A 20,181-nucleotide genomic window follows, 5' to 3' on the forward strand; every position below is an offset into this window, starting at 1 on the left:
GGCGAAAATAAAAAACGAGCATAAACCAACATACCTTGATGACGTTGCCAACGGAAACTCGGGGATGAAATAAAATGCTGCAACTATATACATGAATTCAACGCAGCTGCCTTCTGTCCTGCGCCTTCTCACGGCACAGAGAACGCTCAAACACACACGTTACATACTCGTTACACCTCCGTTTTACTTTTCTTGTGACTAAGTGTCGAGATAAGACTGCTTGGAGCCGGCCGATGGAAAGAGGGGACGTCTTGAGGTAGGAGCCCTGGCGCGCCGCATCCATGGTATAGCAGACCGCGCGTGCGGCACAATACGGCGTGGGAAGCGAGATCAAGGTGATCAAGGCACAAGTAATCCGGTGGGGTTAGGAGTCAGCGACGCGAACACAACACAAAATATACCGCTGCGGCAGGACGGCAATGTAGGTAGAGCAGGTTAATTATCCGTGGGCACTCGCAGCAAGAGTCTGGTGGGTCTCCGAAGATCTCTCCCGCCTATGACCGCAGTGGACGGCCACGCTGCCACAAACAACACGCCACATTCGTCGGAGGCGCTCAGGGATGCAGAGTGCGCGCTAGGAGTCGCCCATTGCCTTGAAAGCCTGTAAGAGCGCCATTATGGTGTAAGGCCGTGAAGCTGCACAAAAGACTTGCGATGCGCCGCGCGCCGCTGCACCAGTTCCAAAAGGAATTATGTGGGCACGCCGAGGTGCGCGGGAAAGCTGCCATGAATCCGTAGCTACGAAGTTCACGACAGCCCAGTGGTGAGAGCAAGAGCTGCCGCGCGCTGGGGCTTCCGCGCGAGCGGCTAGGGGCTGCGCGAATACGTGTGCGCAAGATGGCTTCCGTCCAGCGAGGAAGCCGGGCGAGCGACGGGAGGCCATTACTACGCCTCTGCTAGACAGCGGCGCAACGAGGTCTGCTGGTAGTTGGAGATGCCTGCAGGGACAGCCGCACCTTGCTGAAGTTGGAAACACTATAGAAGGCGGGCACGTTGGTGACCGCCGCTCCCGGCGGTGCGATGAAAAGGCAGACCGCCGCCGCCTGCCTGCCTGCAGCATGGAGCCGACGGCCCACGAGAGATGCGGGGTGAACTGCGCTTTCTTCGGCTGTTCGAACAAAACTGTTTGATCTCTCAAAACGGCGAGTGCAAGAGCAAAACCTTCTCTCCCCGTAGCTTTTGGCGCGAGGGAGAGAAAAGGGAGCGAGGAGTAAATTTGTATTTTTTGGTGAAAAGCATTGGTCCCAAAAACATTCTCCCGGTTACCTTTCTGGGACCAAATTGCTATGATTTGTTTTTGTTTCTGCTTAACAACCTCTAAAAAACGTTTCTAGGCCATTAGTGGGCGCACTGCCCTTTTGCTTGTGTTTCTGTGTCCTGCGTCTACGGCCTGGAAATGTTCTATAAATGTTCTACGGGGACTAGGACATTCCATCCTTTCTTGGCGGACCTGGGGAGGTACGCTGTTTGCTGGGATGCGATTTTCACCGTCCCCTTCGGCCACGGCACTGCTGTCGAAATGCCACGCCACTCACCGTTCATGCTGTTTCAGGTTAGTTGTTACGAATATTCCTGTTATCGAGATGATGACGATGTCTGCTTTTTAGCGGTGTCATGCCCCCCTCCCCAAGTCCTGAACCGTTTTCACACTGTGGCAATGTATATATGGCGCTTTTTGGTTCTGGGAGGGGACATTGAAATGAACCCGTCTCCTACAACAAAGGCATCGGGAGGAAAAGCTGGAGCTTGTTTATGACGCTGTTCAAAGGCTCGAGGCTAGCCATGCGAACATCCTTGAAAGTGTTAATAAGGTCCTCACCATTCATATCGACTTGCAAAAGGATATGCAGTTTGTAACTGAACGTGTACATGAACTTGAGTTCAAAACCCAGACAAGTTCAGACCTGCAAAATTAATTTAATTCTATAGCTAAACGTGTGGAAGAACTTGAACTTAAGAATCAGTCAACACGTTCATCGGAGGCTTCCATGAGCTGCACTCACGATGTGTCTAACATCCATGTTAAAACTGATGATCTGGAAAACCGATCGCGCCGGTCCAACGTTCATTTCTATGGCATTCCTGACAATGATAAGGCTGAAACTTGGGAAGACTCTGAACGTCTTGTTAACGAATTTTGTTCTGATAAATTTGGTCTTACTGTATCTTCATTATCCTAAACTCACCGCATAAGACGTTTTTCAGACGACAAAAACCGGCCTATTATTGCTAAGTTGTTGAACGAAAAAGAAGTTGAATCTGCCATGAGTAGGGGCTACAAGCTCAAGAATACGAACTTCAGTATTTCACGCGATTACTGTCAAATTTTTCGCAATAAACGCCGCCAACTACTCACGTATGCAAAATCAGTAAAATCAGAAGGTGTCAAAGTGCGTTTGGTATTTGAGAAACTGTATACCAATAGTGTGTCTTACTTCTGGGATAACGAAGCCAATTTTGCAGTGCGGGTGTCTCAAGAGTGACGCAGACCTTCCAGTCCTCAGAAATTGGCAGACAGACCACCCTTGCGGTCACTTGCACTGCGCTGCGCTGTTTTGGGTACAAACTTCCTCTACACCAACATAAGAAGTGTTCTTTCTAAAAACGTGGCTCTTTCTTCACTAATCGATCCGTGCTGTTCGTCGATCATCGCGCTTACCGAGACTTGGTTAAATGACACGATTCCTGACAAATGTCCTTTTCAGCTATGATTCTGAATTTAACACATTTCGTTGTGACCGTGTGGGCCGTAGGGGTGGTGGTGTACTTCTAGCAGTTAGGAAAGAGACCACCGCTTTGCTTATTGACGTCGCGTCGTGCCTGGAGTCAGTGTGGGTTTGCTTGCAATGTGGCCCTTCTGTTATCATTACTGCAGTGTAGTCTACCAGTCTCCTGACATAAGCACTTCAATCTTAAGTAAATTTTATCGAATATTAGGCGAACTTGCTGTTCGGTTTCCGAAGTCAAGCTTCCTGTTGCTAGGTGATTTTAAGTTTCCGACAATTAACTGGTCCTTGCTATTTGCTCCAACTAATGATCCGGAAGCTCGGGCTTTCCTCCAGTCTTGCCTGGACTTCTCATTGCAGCAACTAATCTCTGAACCCACGCGTTGTTCCGTCACTTCTGCAAATGTTCTGGATCTTGTCTTAACCGATAATCCTTATCTTTGTTCTAATATTACGCTCTTAGAAGGACTTTCGAATCATTCTATAATCACCGGAAAGATTAATTTCAAGCTCCATAAAAAAATAACTCTCAAGAAACAAATCAGGTGCTACAACCGAGCAAACTTCGATGAAATTAACCCTGAGATGACAGTTTTTGGTGAAGACTTCCTTCTCGATTTCTTAACACGTGCAGTGGAGGACAAGTGGAACCTTTTCAGCAACAAACTTGCTGCACTTATCGACAGATATATACCTGTTATCAGCATACCACACACTATAACACTTCTTAATATTCACCCTCTTGTTATTGTCCTCATGTAAAGCCCTCAAGGGCCCTTGAGGTATCTATAATAAATTGCATGGGTTAAAGATTTTCTCTGTTCCAGGTTTCAGTTTACCAGTGTCAATAACCATAATTCGTCTCTCAGCCAAGTACATTCTGGCGTCCCACAAGGAAGCGTGCTTGGCCCCTTGCTTTTTTTACATTTATTAACGATTTACCAAACTCCATTTCTTCCTGAATCAGACTTTTTGCTGACGAATGTGTAATTTATCACAAAATTTATACTAACGAAGATCACCTAGCCTTACAATCCAACCCCGCGACAGTAACAGCATGGTGCTCTACTTGGCTTATGCAACTTAATCTTTCCAAAACAAAATTTGTCTTTTACTAACCGAATGTCTCGATTTCAAACAGCGTATTCTTAAAACAACACCCCAGTCGAGTTGGTAACCACATATAAATACCTCGGTCTTCACGTTCATTCAGACCAAACATGGAACCACCACGTTAACCTTATTCTTGCATCTGCTAATCGGTCATTAAGCCTTTTATATTCTTAAAGCATGCTCCCTCTCACCTCCGATTACGGGCTTACACCACTCTTATTCGACCTAAAATTGAATATGCTTCGCCTATTTGGGACCCAAGCATATTTAATAAATAACATCGAATCATTGCAGAATCGCGCAGCTCGTTTCATCTGCTCTGGTTATTCACGTCATACCAGCATCACAGCATTGAAGAAACGCGCTGACCTGCAAGATCTATATCTCCGTCGTAAAGTCGCACGCTTATCACTTTTTCATAAACTGTATCATCACTCAACGCTTCATAATGACTTTTTTTCTTTGCCTTCCTCCATTTTTGACCGCCGCGACCATCCGTTTAAAGTTAAGCGCTTGTCATGCTGTACATCTAATTATGCACATTCATTCATTCATTCATTCCACGCACTATAACCAACTGGAACGCTCTCCCTTCAGGTGATGCTACCACCACTGATCCGGAAAAATTTTATAAACTAATATCAGCCACTACTTCTGCGTAACATATTTTAGTACATTGTTAACTTACCAGTGCATTAGGTTTTTGTCTTTTATTTCTGCTATTGATGATTCTCGTTTTATTCTCATGCCGTTGTGGATAGACATTGTATAACGTGTATTAACTTTACTCTGTTAATCTTTCTCTTTCTTGCCATTTATTCTTCAATGTTTAATTATGTCGCTTTTGTATTTTTATTCCAAGGAGCCATATGCTTCTATCTGTTTTTTGTTTGTAGTTTCTTGAATTTTTGGCTTATTTATTCCTTTTGATTACTTGCCTGTACCGCCCCCCCCCCTATGTAATACCCTCAAATTGAGGGCCTTTAGGGGTATTTTGTATAAATAAATATGTATGTCGATGCCGAACACAATACGTGGGATGCCATTTTCCCTTACGTCGTCTTTGCTACAATACCGCAGTGCAAGAGACCTCCCAGATACGACACTGTTTAGGCTCGTCCATGGCAGGGAGGCAACCGCCACGTGCATGCTCGACGCCATGCTCCCGAACGTCACAGACGAAGACAACATTGACGTTGCTGCCAACATTCAGCGCGCAGAAGCCCGACGACTTGCCCGGTTGCAGATCAAAAATCAACAGCGGGCCGACGCCCGACGCCGACGTAACGCGGAATCCAAGAAGGGCGACCGTGTATGGGTGTGGACACCCATATGCCTCCGCGGACTTAGTGAGAAGCTTCTGCGCAGCTACTTCGGCCCATACATGACCATTCGTCGACTTGAACTTGACTTCCGATTAAGTGTCACCCGACGGAGCGACAGCATCACAGCGGTGCCGTCCACGCCCACTAGTTGTGCACGTCGTGCTAACAAACGGTCTGTATTTGCAGTCCGTGTTTTTTCTCATCTGTGTTTCCTCTCCGTTATTTTGCTTTCTTTTTTGTTGCAAAGCATCAAACCAATGCATTTTTCAGAGGGGAGTAATGCCGCGCATATCTTTGCAGTTTGTCAGTTTGTTCATTCATGCTCAAAGCCGCCGGCAGGCAGCTTTGTGATAGGGTGCCTCGATGCCAGCGCCATTGGGGCACCCTAGTTTGTGACGCGAGATGCGACCACTTATCTCGATTGATCATGGCCCCAAAAACTGCTTGCACACTTTTCCGGATTGTTGTAGTTGCTTATTTTGGCTCCTTATCTCAGAGCGGCCAAGAACTGCAGGCATTCTGTTCGACAACCACCGAGCACGCTTGTTGCATTCGCCGCCGCCGAAGAATTAAATACATTGTGGCTGCAGGTCACTTCAATAAAGCTTTTTGTAGTGATAGCTACATTACGGTAGCATTTCGAGCCTTCAGCGTGGTTGGTCACGTGGTTCGCGTGGCGCCGTGGCTGGTCACGTGATGCGGAGCAGCTGCTGAGCAGGTTCCACTCGGCCAGCTGTAGCAATCGCATCACTGCAGGTTTAACCCGAGCTAAACCACCGCCAATTTCTTTTTTAAAACTTTTAGAGCAACTTTTTGCTGCCTTCTTCACTGTCTGGTCTGCCTGCACCACTACATACCACTACGTGACAATATGAAAAGAGGGTGACTCGCCAAGCAACCGCACCAGGTGCCATTCATCTTATAGCGATGCCACTGATATGAGGTACAGGTTAAAGGTTGCCCAGGTCTACGCACTGAAATCCAGTCATTACGATGAAATGGAAGACAGATTCAATAAAGATGTTGGTAATGAACAAAATAAAGGTGCAGTAAAATGTGGTTACAGACAATTAACTTCAATATGAAAATATGGAGGTAGCAGCAATTAAGGCAGGTAGCAGGGGCAGTGGTACAGGTGGGCTCCTCCTTTTTCTCTTTGTTCACAGTGTCAGGGAAAGGGAGTGTGTCCTCCAATCAGTTGACGATGAAACAAACCAGTGAGTGGAAACATCTATAAAGAGCATTTATTTCTGTAAATAAAATTGAAATGTGTTTCTTTTAAATAAACTATATCTGATGAACATCACTTGCATTCAATAAAGCACAGAAGTAACGCCGTTCGTCTCGTGTTTTCCAATTCCAGCCATGAGCAAAAAATCACAATGCAGAGGACTGCTCGCTAAAGCAAGATGTAATTTCCGCGGCTGAGAGCACTTCTAACAAGCAGTGCGACATTCTGCACGAGCCTTGACTACAAAGAAGCAAGGCTGCAATACAGAAAACTGCCCTGAAATGCTGAGCACACGACAGTGATTCATGTGGAAAGCCACGAAAGGGCAGCGTATCGGCCTCTAAGGTGACAACTGATGGTCACATTTGAAAGTAGGGCTCAAGGATTGATGCAATGGCACTAAACATGCAGCCGCTCTGGACGCAATCACAATGTCACTGTAGAGTCTGGAATTTCACTCTTATTCTACCAAGTTGTGCCGCAAAGCCAAGCAACGTTTTCTGCATGCTGAAAGCTCCTCTCAGACATAAGGAGGTCTGTAAAAAACTTGCAAGTGCTTGCAGCGTCCCACAGATAGCTTGTTTGAGCACTTCTCGGCTTCAAGACATGCTAGACTGAAATTGTTGCCGCCGCAGCCAACCGGTCGTCAACTTCAGGCAGCACTTGTCATCGCAGGGCACCAATTTTCTGCAGCAGCAGCACGATCTCGTCGGCGCAGACATCAGGGTGTCGGACAAAGGGGTAGTGAGAGCCCTGCTTGAAGCTGAGTACCTTCAGCCAGCTGCCAGCCGTGCCTGAAGAGAGAGATGAGCAAGGCAGAGGTACACTTGAACATACTTCAATATACAAACAGCTTACGTCTCCGAACTAGCAGGGGCAGAGAGAGTAGCCTCGAATGCTGGGGCTTATGCAAGGATAAGTCTCACATGAAGAAATTAGTGCAGCTTCTTCACATGGATTTCTATTTCTTGCTGTTTAAAGTAGAAACCTCTTTTCAGAAATTTAACTGTGCTTTTTTTTGCAACAAACTGGCATAAGACCTTCGTTCCTTTTGACTGTCCGTTTAGCTGTGATGAAGCAGACAAAATTAAACAGTTGCTTTTTCAGCTAATCAACTACAGGGCAACATGCTTTTAGTCTTCACTTGAGAAAGTCGGAAATGGAGGCAACATCAAAGTAAGAGCCCGTGTGTAAATACAGTTGTGTCTTTTGTATGACTCCGGAAGGAACACACACTTAATTCAACTCAGGTGACAAGGAGCCCTCACCACATTGGTGCGAGCTCCTAGATCCCAGCTCCGTAGGGCCAAGAATCCACCCTCTCCTCGAAGAACAAGCGCTTCGCACCCTCTGTTTATAATGTGGCCAAGCAATGACGTGCATCTGTTGCCCAGCTGCGCATGCGCAGCACACCTATAGCTGATGCTCATGCGCGACGCGCTCAGCGAGGCTGCGGAGTCGGCAGCAGCGACGGCGCAACTCTGACGTCACACGTGGCGCACCTGAGCTCAGCACGTGGTGACCTTGGCTTTACATGGCGTAGTGAAGCTATCGCTTCAAAAGTGAATTCTCAACCATCTCGGGGAAGACTACGTTTGTGTGAGACAGTGTTGCGGGGCAGCGGCCAAGCAAGCTCCTCCCTCCAGCGATTATGATGACCATAGAGCTTTATTCCCAAGACCGTAGGCAAGGAACCCTCAGGGATTTCACCACGCCGGTCTGTTCCGGGAGCTTTTACCTCATTCGCTTCAAATTATTTTATTTTTTATCAAACTTTAAGACAAATTTTGGTGGTAAACACTATCTGCGCAGCCAGAATCCTATTGTATCCATACATTATTTCGCCGGTAATTGTATCTGTATACGCTGGATTTCAACATAGGGGAAATGGGATAATTGATAAATCTAAAGAATTTGATTGTTATAAGTGATACATTGTTATATCCAGTATCATTATAAGTGGATTACACTTGCAAAGACATGGCTCATACATTAATGACCTGCCACATTAGTTTGTTCTCCTGGGTTGACTGAACAAGTATTAATGTAGCTCGTGCCGCAGAATATCCAGCGTCAGCGTCACTGGCCGTGAGCGAAAAATTCAAGAAAAATCCCCAGATAAGCAACCTAGGAGGCACCTAGCTAGGTCACGTAACGTTGTGGCATCATCACAACCTGCCCATTGGATTGCGAGCAAACTGCACACCGTGGCAGGTGGCAGATAAATTAATGATTGGTCACCTGAGAACAGAAACCTGGGTCACACAAGCGCCACTGGTGGCAGCACCTGCCATCGCAGGGCTTGCTATAAATTTGGAAGTGTCTGCTTTCCAATATGAAGCTGAAATTCTGTGTATGTCTGTGCCATACGCACTTCCTTCTTTGCTTGCACTCGTTTTAGCACTGTTTCAACTTAACACAGCCTTTTACGAGGCCTCTTGTACTTTCAGTGTTTAAAACAACAGGCAATGTCAACTGTGATGCCGCATTAGAAACACAGATAGGTGAGATACAGCCTCTGTCCTTGACCCTTTAAGCAACACTGACACCCAAGAGATCAAAAGTACATCAACAGCCTTTGTATAGAATGTGCACCACAGCTTATGCAGCTCCATATGCGGAACAAAATAACATGTTAATTCAGGCGAGCGCCAGTTATTTATATGAATCTTACTGTAATCTGAACATAAATTGACGAGAGTCCAACAAATCCTGAGCCAAGTTGGTTCCGAAAAACCGGAACAGGTAACTATTTTAACCTGTACTTAACAAAGCCCCCAAGAATTTTTCAGCTATGCATTTAAGGGCTTTTGTAGCGATAGCTACATTATGGTAGCATTTCGAGCCTTCAGCGTGGCGGCGCCACCACGCTATCACGTGGTTGGTCACGTGGTGTGGAGCAGCTGCCGGCGGTGCGACGCCGTGGCTGATCACGTGGTTCGTCACATGGTTGGTCACGTGACCAGCCACGTAGTGCGGAGCAGCTGCACTGGCGAAACCGAGCGCCACAGCTGGGCGCATGCGCCGTGTCAAGTGAGACGAAGATGAAAAAGGAACGCCCAGCGAAACGGAGCGGCGAAACACTGACTTTGCAATTCAACTGAGTAAGTCCACTCGGCCAGCTGTAACTATCGGGTCACTCCAGGTTTAACCAGAGCTAAACCATCACCAATTTTTCCCCAAGATTTACAGGCTATACAAAAGGAAAAACTTAAAAAAAAACTACTTGTTGCCCTTTATCGTTTATGTTTTAAGTCTTTTTTTAATTTTAGACTGCCTCTGTTTACAACAGAGATTGGAGCATTCACATCTACTGGTGCAGATGCAGTGTTGTTAAAACAACTTACATACTCATCAGCTTGCAATGTTAAATTTTCATGTAATACATAGTGGCCCACTTACACCAGACAAAATATCAATATATGCATAGTTGCAAGAAATGCCACTATCCAAAGTGGCACTATTTCTTGTTGCTATAATACAGATTGGGCTGAAGCAATGCGGGTCAAGCAAGTAACGGGACATGGTCCAAGTGACTGACCGGGAGTCACAAGCTGGCTGTCACGGTCATAGTGCCACACGTCCCCAGTGGAAGCTCCCAGCACAGTGCAGACACCCATCAGTGCTTCGTAGGTAAGCAGCCTGTCATTCTCGCTGATTGCCACCAGGGTGGGCAGGCGCCTGCGGGCCACCGCCTCCAGGAGCTTCTCACCTCCCTGCAGAGGTGGACAGGGAGAGGGAAATGAGGCGACCACACACCTCACTCGGCATCCCACAGTGCACCCTGGCCCTTCTGAGTGCAAATCACGAGGACACTGCAATGATCGTGCACAAAGGGGAAGCCAACACTAATGCCATGTCTACTTCACCTTCACCCCATACATAAGTGACCAGTAAGGGGCACTGCAGCTGCCGGACTTCACACAGGCTCGAATGAGCTGTATTTTAAAGTAGGATTTCAAAAACTGAACACAAGAGGGCAATCCAGAAAGTATGTTCCAATTGTCCGTTTAGAAGTTCAAATTTTCTTTTAAATTTTATTCGTTCCACATTCTTGATTGCGAACCCGTACAATCTGTCACATCCAATAAATACTGTGGTGTACATATCACAACTAACCTCCCTCAGGACATTCATATTTGCCTAACCAACAACGCTAATGGCATGCTGGAATAAATTCGGAGTAACTCCACCTACCACCTTAATCCTTCACATAACTGTTAAAATTATCATTACGTCCCAGGTTTGATTGTGACACATCTGTTCGGGACGTTAATCAAAACTACCTGGATTCACTAATTAGAAATGCTGCACAGCAAATTCATTTCATACCCTCCGATTATACCATAATAGCCAGTACATCCTAGACGACGTCCAACTTTTATCTGCCATCTCCACACCCCCTGCAAGATCATCCACGCAGTGACCTTTATAAAATATTTATTCATTTATATTTGTGCACTCAACTCAAATATCCTACGCGTCACATTTATTTTCATACAGATCACATTTACGAGCTCAATACTCCATCCTGGAGAACAAACGCTTCCTTTCAGTCAATTCTAACCCATAGATCAGCAGGATAGAATCGGCTCTCTGCACCAGCAGTAACCACCCTAGACAGCCACCTGCTCGTGAATACCTGATAAGACCAGCAGTCACATTGACTACGATACTATCAACTTTTCCATATATAGGTAGCCATACATTTGCTTCGTTTTTGTAACAGCTCTCCGCTAATGCCACTACAGCCCTGACAGCACACCAAGTACATAAATATTCAGTCATCCATCTAAGTAATCCTTGCATAGGTTCTTTAGTGCTACAACACCAGTTCAAAATGGAAAGTTCAGTATGAATCCCACTGCTTCCCCGAGATACTGCTACACCACTTGCACCATGCAATGTGAAAGTATAAAACTGTCTGCTCTGACCAGGGAACCGAAAATACCTGAACAAATTCTTTCGCTGGACATGTGAAAATGTAGTAAAAGTTCAGCTCAAATCCATTTTAGCAACAAACTGGTGCTGAGCAGGACAGACAAACTGAAATATCAAAACGAATCTGAAGAGACTAGAAACAAAGCAAGTGTTATATACTCGCAAGGATGTCCGACTGTTTTTTTTTCCTGGCAATACATCCTTAATATCAACCAATGAAGTTGTTGACTCTTAGCTAACGTCACTGACGGCTGAGATCTAAGACGAAATTCAAGTGAAGTGTGCCTGACATTTTCACTTTAGTCATCCTCACTCATTAAGGTTGGCTCTTGGCGTTTATTGGGGGCCGAGCAAAACAATGAATAATGGAGCATGAACAATGGACAAGCAACAGTACAAAACACCCTCAACCAGGCAGCATGAAAGCAGCTCACAGCAAACATTGGCAAGCTGATGCTATCATTACTATCAGAATCACATCTAAATGTTCAATTGAATTCTTGTGCATAAGCAGCAATATTTTTTTCTCTTGCTAGTGGACAAAGAATAACCTCCATGAGTCCTAACAGTTTTATTTGCTTTTATTTTTTCCTTTGGCAAGTATCTATTTGCCCTTACAGAGTTCCTGGTAATACATCTCCACATTCCTGACCAGACATGGGCACCCTCACAAGGACGAGCCCTCATGAGGGCATCCTCATTCTAACCTTATGAAGGCTTCACCCCTGTGAGGTGAGGGTAAGAGAGGAGCGCAGAAAAATTTGTGAGGGCAGCAGTAAGGGATGACAGAGGTGGTGAGTTTCCCATCCGAGGCGCCTCAGAATTCCAGAACATGCGGGGATGCAGGAAAACAACTGAAATCGAAATAAAGCTTTCATTTGCAGGAAGCAATATGGATGAATCCATATGGTTGTCATAAGGCTAAAGACTAGAAAGCCTGACGAGGCTTTAGCCCCCTTTAGACAAGAATTGTATTCTAAAGGGGAGGGTACAAACGCTTTCTTTAGAAGACTGTTGTGTTCAACCCACATGAACGATTCTTCACATGCCGCAGGATGTTCACTATACTCGTGGATAACTTTTCTTGGCAATGCCGCAAAGGCAGGAAAGGGACAGAGGTGGCCCTCTGTCCCCGTGAGGTGGGGAGTGAGTTGTTGTTGTTCAGGCTAGTGGTGCGGAGAGGTGAAGGGGGAAGTCGGAGAGCCAGTGTGGGGTCACTAGGGTTGAGCAGCCCACTCCCCACAGCCCGGGGACAAAGGCCCGTCTCCTTTCATTTCCTGTCTAGCCTCTCTGCTGCATTGCCACAATAAGTAGTCAGCGGGTAATTATGCTGGTATTACCAGTGTGTTAATTTCCCCAAGCTCCATCTTTTGTCTTATCTGTGTAACATTAATTCCTCAGTCGTGCAAACTTCACGTTGTTACTATTAAGCTCTGTGATAGTTTTGTTGCACTTTGATTCTGAGTAAGACGTTTTGCAGTCCTATCTGCCATGCGCACCCCATGACTTCGGTCAGCGGCTAATCAAGCATAATCCCCATTGCCAATCAGCAATCAGAATATTTTTTTCCTGCACGTGAGGAAAAAAAAAAGGTCCCCCCACCCCAAGTTATAAGTGTGCAGTGGTGGGCAGGTTGGCCTGATTAATTATGGAAGTCTATTCTACCAGCAGCCGGGAGAATTTGCTGGCTGAACCTCTCCTGGTACTCGCTATTGATTGGCTGTAAAGCTGTGGTGAGAAGAATTATGCATTTTTCATGGCCCTGATTATCCCGGCATTGTTCATTTCTGCCGCTGCTGCAAGAAGTATGAGGCCGACTCGGCTATTGCAAGTAACGGCTAAAGCATGAGTGTAATCCCTCCGTTATTTTCTGTAAACATTCCTGGCTACTGTGAACTTCAGAGTGCATGAAAGATCCATGTGGCTCGACATAGCCTAAAGCGGACGCAATGATAGTTTGCACCTGGTGCGGCCCGTAGCATTTGACACATGTTGGCAATAACAAAAAATAACTGTAATGTTAAAACTGCTGGTTGTGAGGGTGAGGGAGGAATGTAGAAGTGATGGTGAGGGCAAAGAAGGTCAAAGGATTCAAAGGCGAGGGTGAAGGAGGAAATGCAAGTGCCTTCCTCAGCTCCCTTGAAGTCAAGCACATGGTCTTTATAATCCATAACACGGCACCGCAAATGCCTTAGAGAATCAAGTCCTTATGCTCAAAGGCACACTGTGTGCCTTTGTAGCTAAGGGCCTTGGAGGCGAAGCCACCATTCGGGACCTTTGTACCCTAAAAGAGCAGCATGGAGCAGCCTCCGAGTGGTTGCAAACACAGCGCCATCAGAGTAGAAAAGTAGAAGCAAAAAAAAAAACCTAAGCCACTAATAAACTTAGAAAACATCTTATAAATAGAAGTAAGCTTTGTTTCACTTGAATTTTTCGGCAGCGGTTTATATTTTATGCGCGGATGTCAACACAGCAAAACTGCTGCAGCAACATCAAGTACTCATGGTGGTGGTTAGAGAAGCTGGTGGTAGTTTTTTTTTTTATGAAGGAAGAAAGGTGAACATAACTTTCTAAGCCCAATACATGCATAAAATACCCAACTTAAATTTTAAAGCCCTCATTTCAGCCACGTTGTGCACAGCAACAGGCACTTAAGCTCAACAACTGTCTCTCCTTTTGGCTACACTGTGAAGCTGTGTCACTGCTCCTTTAGTACAAACACGCCCCTTTTCTAAAAAGGCATTCAAAGAGTGCCGTGTGACGGGGCAAAGTTTTCAGTTCCACCTAGGCTAAATCATGAAATACTACTAGCAGCTCCAACAGAATCTTGCGGCTCTTTTAAGATTGTTATTCTTTAAACTCGCTCTCTCAGTACTCCTGGTTTTTGGACAAACAATTCACTGAGAAAAACCACTGACCTCATGAAGAATTCCTTTTCGTAAGGTTGATTCTGAGCTTTGCTCTTCTTGAAGAATCGAGCAGTTGTAACAGGTGCTGTTCCAGCCTTCGCCTTGTTCTGGAGCGAACAATGAAGGCACCAACATGGACAATGCAGTAATAGCCAGCCAAGTGTTCCAAAACATTACTCAACATTACTCACTCTAGAGAGAGGGAGAAATAAAATGTTTGTAGTAAACCAGGAAAGTTGATCGAGCCATCTGAGTGGCACCTGTAGTCCAGAGAGCCACTGGCTTTCATCGACTGATGGATCTGCTCAATCAACTTTAATTGACAATCCAGAGTCTCACTGTTTAGGGCCAACTGCCACCGCTTATATGAAGGGTTAAGCACTATTAAGAGTTTTGACTTAGCCGTGCATTCCCACAACATATGGTAGAGCATAGGGCAAGCTCCATGACAAGGCCATATGTTTTGATATTAGGTAATCCTGCGCAAGATCAACAAGCCACAGGGAAAATGTCTCAATTTTCCTCCACACACGCGCACGCATGCACACACACATGCACGCATGCACGCACACGCACACCCACACACACACACACACATTTATTGCACAGAAAAATATATAATGTTTACATTGGTGGAGGCATCTAGATCCTTAGCCAATGGCTAGTAATGGATACGTTATCAAAATGCAACATATCCAGGCAGTTTATCATGCCTGCAACATATGAATATTTCACTAGTAGGGTGAAGTGTACTGTTCGTGTGTCATTTTAGAGCGGGTGCTATGTTGGTAAGGTGTTTGATGCTGGATGGAATGACGTTCCATACTTTAGTGCTGACAAATGATACCGTTTGTCATCTGTATACATTGTATGTTAAAGGTAGATTGAGGTTATTGTTATTGGCGTGTCTAGTGTTACTTGAAAGTAGCAACAAGATAGAATTGTAAGGTTTATTTGTGTTTAAAATGCTCTTCACTAGAAGTGCAGTCTTGTAATCGCGAATCAAATGGAAAGGCATGATGTTAAGGTTACTGTAAGTGGTTCTGATGATGAATGCCATGGTACCGACGCTATTATCCTTAATGCTCTTTTTTGGAGAGTAATGAGCGGAGTGAAGTGGATGCATAAGTGAAACACCATGAATGGATACAGTATTCTAGATGACAATGAAATGCACTGAATTAAATCACGTGCAATGTATCACTGCTAAAATGCTTTCTTACTTTAATTATTGTGGCATAAGCAAAGGGTAACTTCTTGCAGAGTGTTTTCATGTGAGGAGCCCAATTTGGAGAATCGTCTTAGGTTATTCCTAAATATTTGTAAGTCTGTACTTGATCCGACATGCAGTGCACATGTTTTAGGCCCGTTTTCTGCTAGAGGGGAAAAATATAAACTTGAAGTTTTTTTAATGCTAAGCAATAGCTTGTTGTTTCTAAACTATACTACTATTGTGTTCTCAAGTTCATTATCTGCAATTCTTTTGGTTTCTTTTAGTTATCTATATGTTAAAACAAGAGCTGTGTCATCGGCATATAAAACAGGATGTGCACACTGAAGGGAATTAGGGCAGGCATATAAAACTGGCTGTGCACACTGAAGGGAACTAGGGTAGGTGATAATAAATATAGAGAAAAGTATAGGCCCAAGAACCTGTGGCACTCAGCTTATTTTTTTAGTGCAGACTGATGGCCATTTATTTTACATATTGAGTATGATTAGTCAAATAACTTTTGAAGAAATTATTGGCACGCCCATAAAAACCACAGCATTATAATTTCATTAACAAAAGGTTATGGTCTACTAAGTCTAAAGTTTTTTTATGGCTACGAATATTCCCAAAGCAACATGGTTATTATTTAATGCACTGTTAACGATTTCTGCCACCGAAAGTACTGCTGTAGCGGTGGAAAGATCTTTACGGAAGCCAAGTTAATTGGACGCAAGTAAATCATATTTCTATATAAATTCCACTGTTCATTTGGCTATTACCTTTTCAAAAAGTGCCCTGATGCATGATAATAAAGAAATTGGTCTGTAATTCACTACAGCATTCGGGTCACCTTTGTACGCAGGTGTCACCCTCCCAATTTGGAGCTGTACTGTGTAAACCCCTGTTAAGAATAATTGATTGAAGGTCTTTTCTAAAACATCACATAGAATATCAATATTTTCCTTCAGTAAGTTTACTGATATTTCATCATAACCCATAGCATTATTTGCACTAATTTTGCAAGTGAAATCAATTATTTTCTGCGCTGTTATTTCTTTAAATATGAACGTATTAGTTTGCGCAGTTGGAAGACATATCGCATGAAACATTAAGAAGAGACGAAAACTGGTTGCCTATTTGAAAAAAGAAGTCGCTAAATGTTTCAGCCAGGTGTGCGTGATCAGTTTTAAGGCCTGGTAAAACCACTTGTTGGGGCGATGATCTTATAACAGAGCTGATAATATGCTATATCTCTTTGGAGGCACCTTTTGCTTTTGAGATTAGTGTGTCGTAGTATCGTTTTTGTAGCGAAAGCTACATTGGCCACGAACTCGCAGTTTTACCGTGCTTGCATTCCCACCGTGGTCGCACCGCACCGGGTGACCAACCACGTGACCAACCGCGCGACGAACCGCGTGACAACAACTAGCCAGACAACCAAACTAACCTGGACTTGCAATCAAGATAAACCAAGGCTAACTAAGCTATGGCTTAGCTTTCGCTACGTATATCCTGGCATAGCCGAGCTAAGCCACTGCCAATTTTTTCCCATTTATGACTTAGTGAGAGTGATAGGTTTCGAGCAGTTCTGTATTGCTCCTTACAGTAAAGGTTATTTCTATTTTGCTTCACCTTACTATGCCAGTGTTCTTTATTTTTAATTACTCGTAGTATTGAATCAGTCATACAAGGCCAGGTCAGAATAAAATACTCTGATCTCAGAGTATTGCAGTTCACGCTAATGCAGCTTGATTTTACCATCGACAGAAATTATTCATATGCTATATGAACCATCATCGTCATACGCTTTTGAAAAGTTTTTCTCTTGAAGAAACGCTCTGGCTTTTTGGTAATCCCATGTTAGTGTATTGCTGGTGGTAGTGTTAGCCACGTGTGGAGCAGTGGGGTGTATGAATATGAAGATAAGAAAATATAGTCAGCTACAGACTGCTGTTACACCTGTTTTACTAAATTGTCTTCAAAAATGGAAAGAGCTAGCATGGTCGATAATGGTAGAGGAGAATGTAGGGCTGATTCTGTTGGACTATGTAATTTTTTAAGCCATAGGATAAAGACCAAAAACTCATACACACAAGGAATTTCAGGCGTGAAGAAAGGGGATTTGGGGGGCGCTGAAAGGACAACTTAAACCGCGAAGAAAAGTTCCAGGAACCTGAAAGAGCTTCATGCTATGAAAAAAAGAGTCCCCCCCCCCACCCCCCCTCCCAGAGCCCCGCGGTCGACGCGCTCAGGCGCGGATATCTGACATGTACAGATATCTGCGCACTGCTCGCGCCTGCGCGCACGTCGCGCTTTGCGCAGACAGGATCCAGCCTACGCCCGTGCGGTGGTTCGTGTAGGCGCTCCGCCGGTACGCATAGGATGTGTCCATCGAGTTGGGGCTTAACAGCAAGTTCTGATACTCAATGCTTGCTTGATCGCCTACGTTAATATTAAAATCGCCAGCTATTCTAACCCTTCATTGTGAATTCGAAAAATCTAGGATTTCTTCGATTTTTTTTTTTCAAAAATGCTGGTAGTCGTGAATCCCGCGGTCGGTATATTACTCGAATTGTGACGCTGTCTTGTAGTTCAACAAATAGCACGTCATATTCTCCTACCCTTGTTACTCTGCCCCATACTATTTTTAAGAGCGTTAGCTCTTACTCATCACGTTTCGAGATTCCATGGGGTCTGCTACCACCCTGAGATCAGAGCGCCGTCTGTGGCAGCAACTAGAAAACAACATATCTCGCATGGAGACTTGTAGCGCCATCTACAATAGTATTGTAGAAACAACCACCTGCCGCGTGCCAATGATGACGTCTCATTGCAATATGGTGGATAGGGGTGGAACTATGTGAGAATGACGTCAGGGGTCGAAATGGCGGCATAGCTTTGGTTACTCGAATTCAAGACGGCGGCCATTAAATTTGGTTGTGCCCTCTCATCCCTTTCCCGCCTTACCCGCAAAAAATATCCTACAACGGGAGGAAAACTGTCCCGTTACGGGACCGCTATATGTGTATACATTCGTTCCGCTATATATATATATATATATATATATATATATATATATATATATATATATATATATATATATATATATATATATATATATATATACTCTGACAACAAGGGGCACCGATCGGGGCACAGCTGTGTACCGAATTTGGTAGGAAAATAAAAGCCTATGGGTTGTGGTATAGAAATAAAACCACAAATAAATAATAGGTAAACATTCTATACATGCAATTACTAATTAAAGCGTTACCATATCGCGCCGCAAGCCGAATTTTAGGCCCACCTTGACCCCCCAAACGAAACAAGTTCCGTTTGGGACGTATCTTGAAAAGGTGTAACTGGACAACGGGCGCGTTCTTCTTCGCTTTCTTCGTCTAGTAAACCGAACAGCTAACGCTCGTTACTTAACGTCTTCCAGACGGTGGCGGCCTTTTTTTTTGTATGCCAATGTTGATATGTACAGTGCCACACCTCTGCCTCTCCTACCATGCTTTCTTGCAAGCAACACAAAATTATAATTAGGTATGTTCAGGAATTCATTTTCTTTGAGCCAAGTTTCTGACTGCACTAAAGTTGTATTGAACATTCCTTCTAATTATTATTGCTAATAATGAGTCAGGATTTCTGTTGATAATATAAATATTACTGTACAACAATCCTAAATTACTAGGCCTGGTGGTGGCAGCGGTTGTTGCACCGAACATTTTGTTGAAATGATCTCGGTTCAGTGGTGCACAGTGTCACGGAATCATACAAACCTGGAGAGGTCAGGGGGTGTGGCGAAGTTTTCTGCTTTTCTGGACAGGAGTTTCTAATGGGCTACCCACATAAACTTCCAGTTCTTTTCCTCCTTCACGACAGCCATGCCCAGCAGGATCTTATATTCGGGGCACCGGTGTTCAATGATAAATACTGATTCTTCATAAGACCACTTGATTTGATTGGCCGCAAACCCTTTCTTTTTTGCTGCCTGCAAGACGTGGTTACTTTTTGCTCGCGACACGAATGTGACGACAATGTTTGTTTTTTCTTCATCTTTTGTGGGCAAGCGGTGCATCGTGTCGATGTCAGATTGGGCAACTTTCTGCTCGATGTTGTCAGCAATTTTCTTCACAATTTCCTCAAGCGATTTGTTTGGTTCTTGTGGGATGCCCTTGATTTCTATGTTGTTGTTCCTGCTATACTGTTTGAGCTTTGTCAGCTCTTTTTTCATATCAGACAGTGCGTGTGGCATCTGTTCTTTTCTGCCTTCAAAGACATGCATTCAGACATGCATTCGTATCTATCCCAAGTTCCTTCATTATGGATGGCACTTTTTCACCCATATTGAATAATGAGCAATCCAAGTTTTCAAGAAATAGGTTCTGAAAAACAGAAAAGCGACAGAGGCTACTACACAGTTGTAGGCGAAATGATCAGGGCTCGTTCTGGTGTGCTTTTGCCTAGATCGCTCGCTGTTCTGTAGGGTAGTTCGTGGATGCAGCCAAAGTTAAGTTCTCGGAAGTCTGTTGTAGGTCTTCCAAGCAGGCTTACAGGAGGTGATCCGATGATGCAGCAGGTTCCGCCAGGGACTTTTGGTTCTTCTGAATTCTTCAGGCATCGGAGGAGCGAGTTTTTTTTTTTTAGGTGGAGGGTATTTTCTGTGCTGCAGACTAATATGTTCTACTCTTTAATCATAGTTGCTAGGCATGGGCATGCA

The 20,181-nt window shown here is 44.5% G+C and overlaps 2 protein-coding genes across 4 annotated transcripts in view; both read right to left on the bottom strand.

The window, feature by feature from the left end:
* The window catches only part of LOC144130113 (uncharacterized), a 37,001-nt gene extending 36,858 nt beyond the window's left edge, over positions 1-143 (bottom strand). Inside the window, exon 1 of the mRNA XM_077664128.1 lies at positions 35-143. Within this exon, the coding sequence (XP_077520254.1) occupies positions 35-93 (59 nt within the window). The 5' untranslated portion in view covers positions 94-143. The remainder of the gene's footprint in view (positions 1-34) is intronic.
* A 6,468-nt stretch (positions 144-6,611) lies between these two features.
* LOC144127937 (uncharacterized) overlaps positions 6,612-20,181 on the bottom strand; it is a 46,610-nt gene continuing 33,040 nt past the window's right edge. For 2 of the 3 annotated variants that reach the window (XM_077660950.1, XM_077660953.1), the window contains exons 8-9: positions 9,937-10,111; positions 6,612-7,189 (exon numbers count right to left, since the gene is read on the bottom strand). In XM_077660950.1, coding sequence (XP_077517076.1) covers positions 7,062-7,189; positions 9,937-10,111 — 303 coding nt within the window. In that variant the 3' untranslated portion in view covers positions 6,612-7,061. Of the gene's footprint in view, positions 7,190-9,936; positions 10,112-14,254; positions 14,353-20,181 lie in introns of all 3 variants that reach the window. The other variant, XR_013313637.1, reaches the window with a different exon arrangement.

The sequence above is a fragment of the Amblyomma americanum genome, chromosome 4, assembly GCF_052857255.1.
Source record: "Amblyomma americanum isolate KBUSLIRL-KWMA chromosome 4, ASM5285725v1, whole genome shotgun sequence".
NCBI classification, from domain to species: Eukaryota; Metazoa; Arthropoda; class Arachnida; order Ixodida; family Ixodidae; genus Amblyomma; species Amblyomma americanum.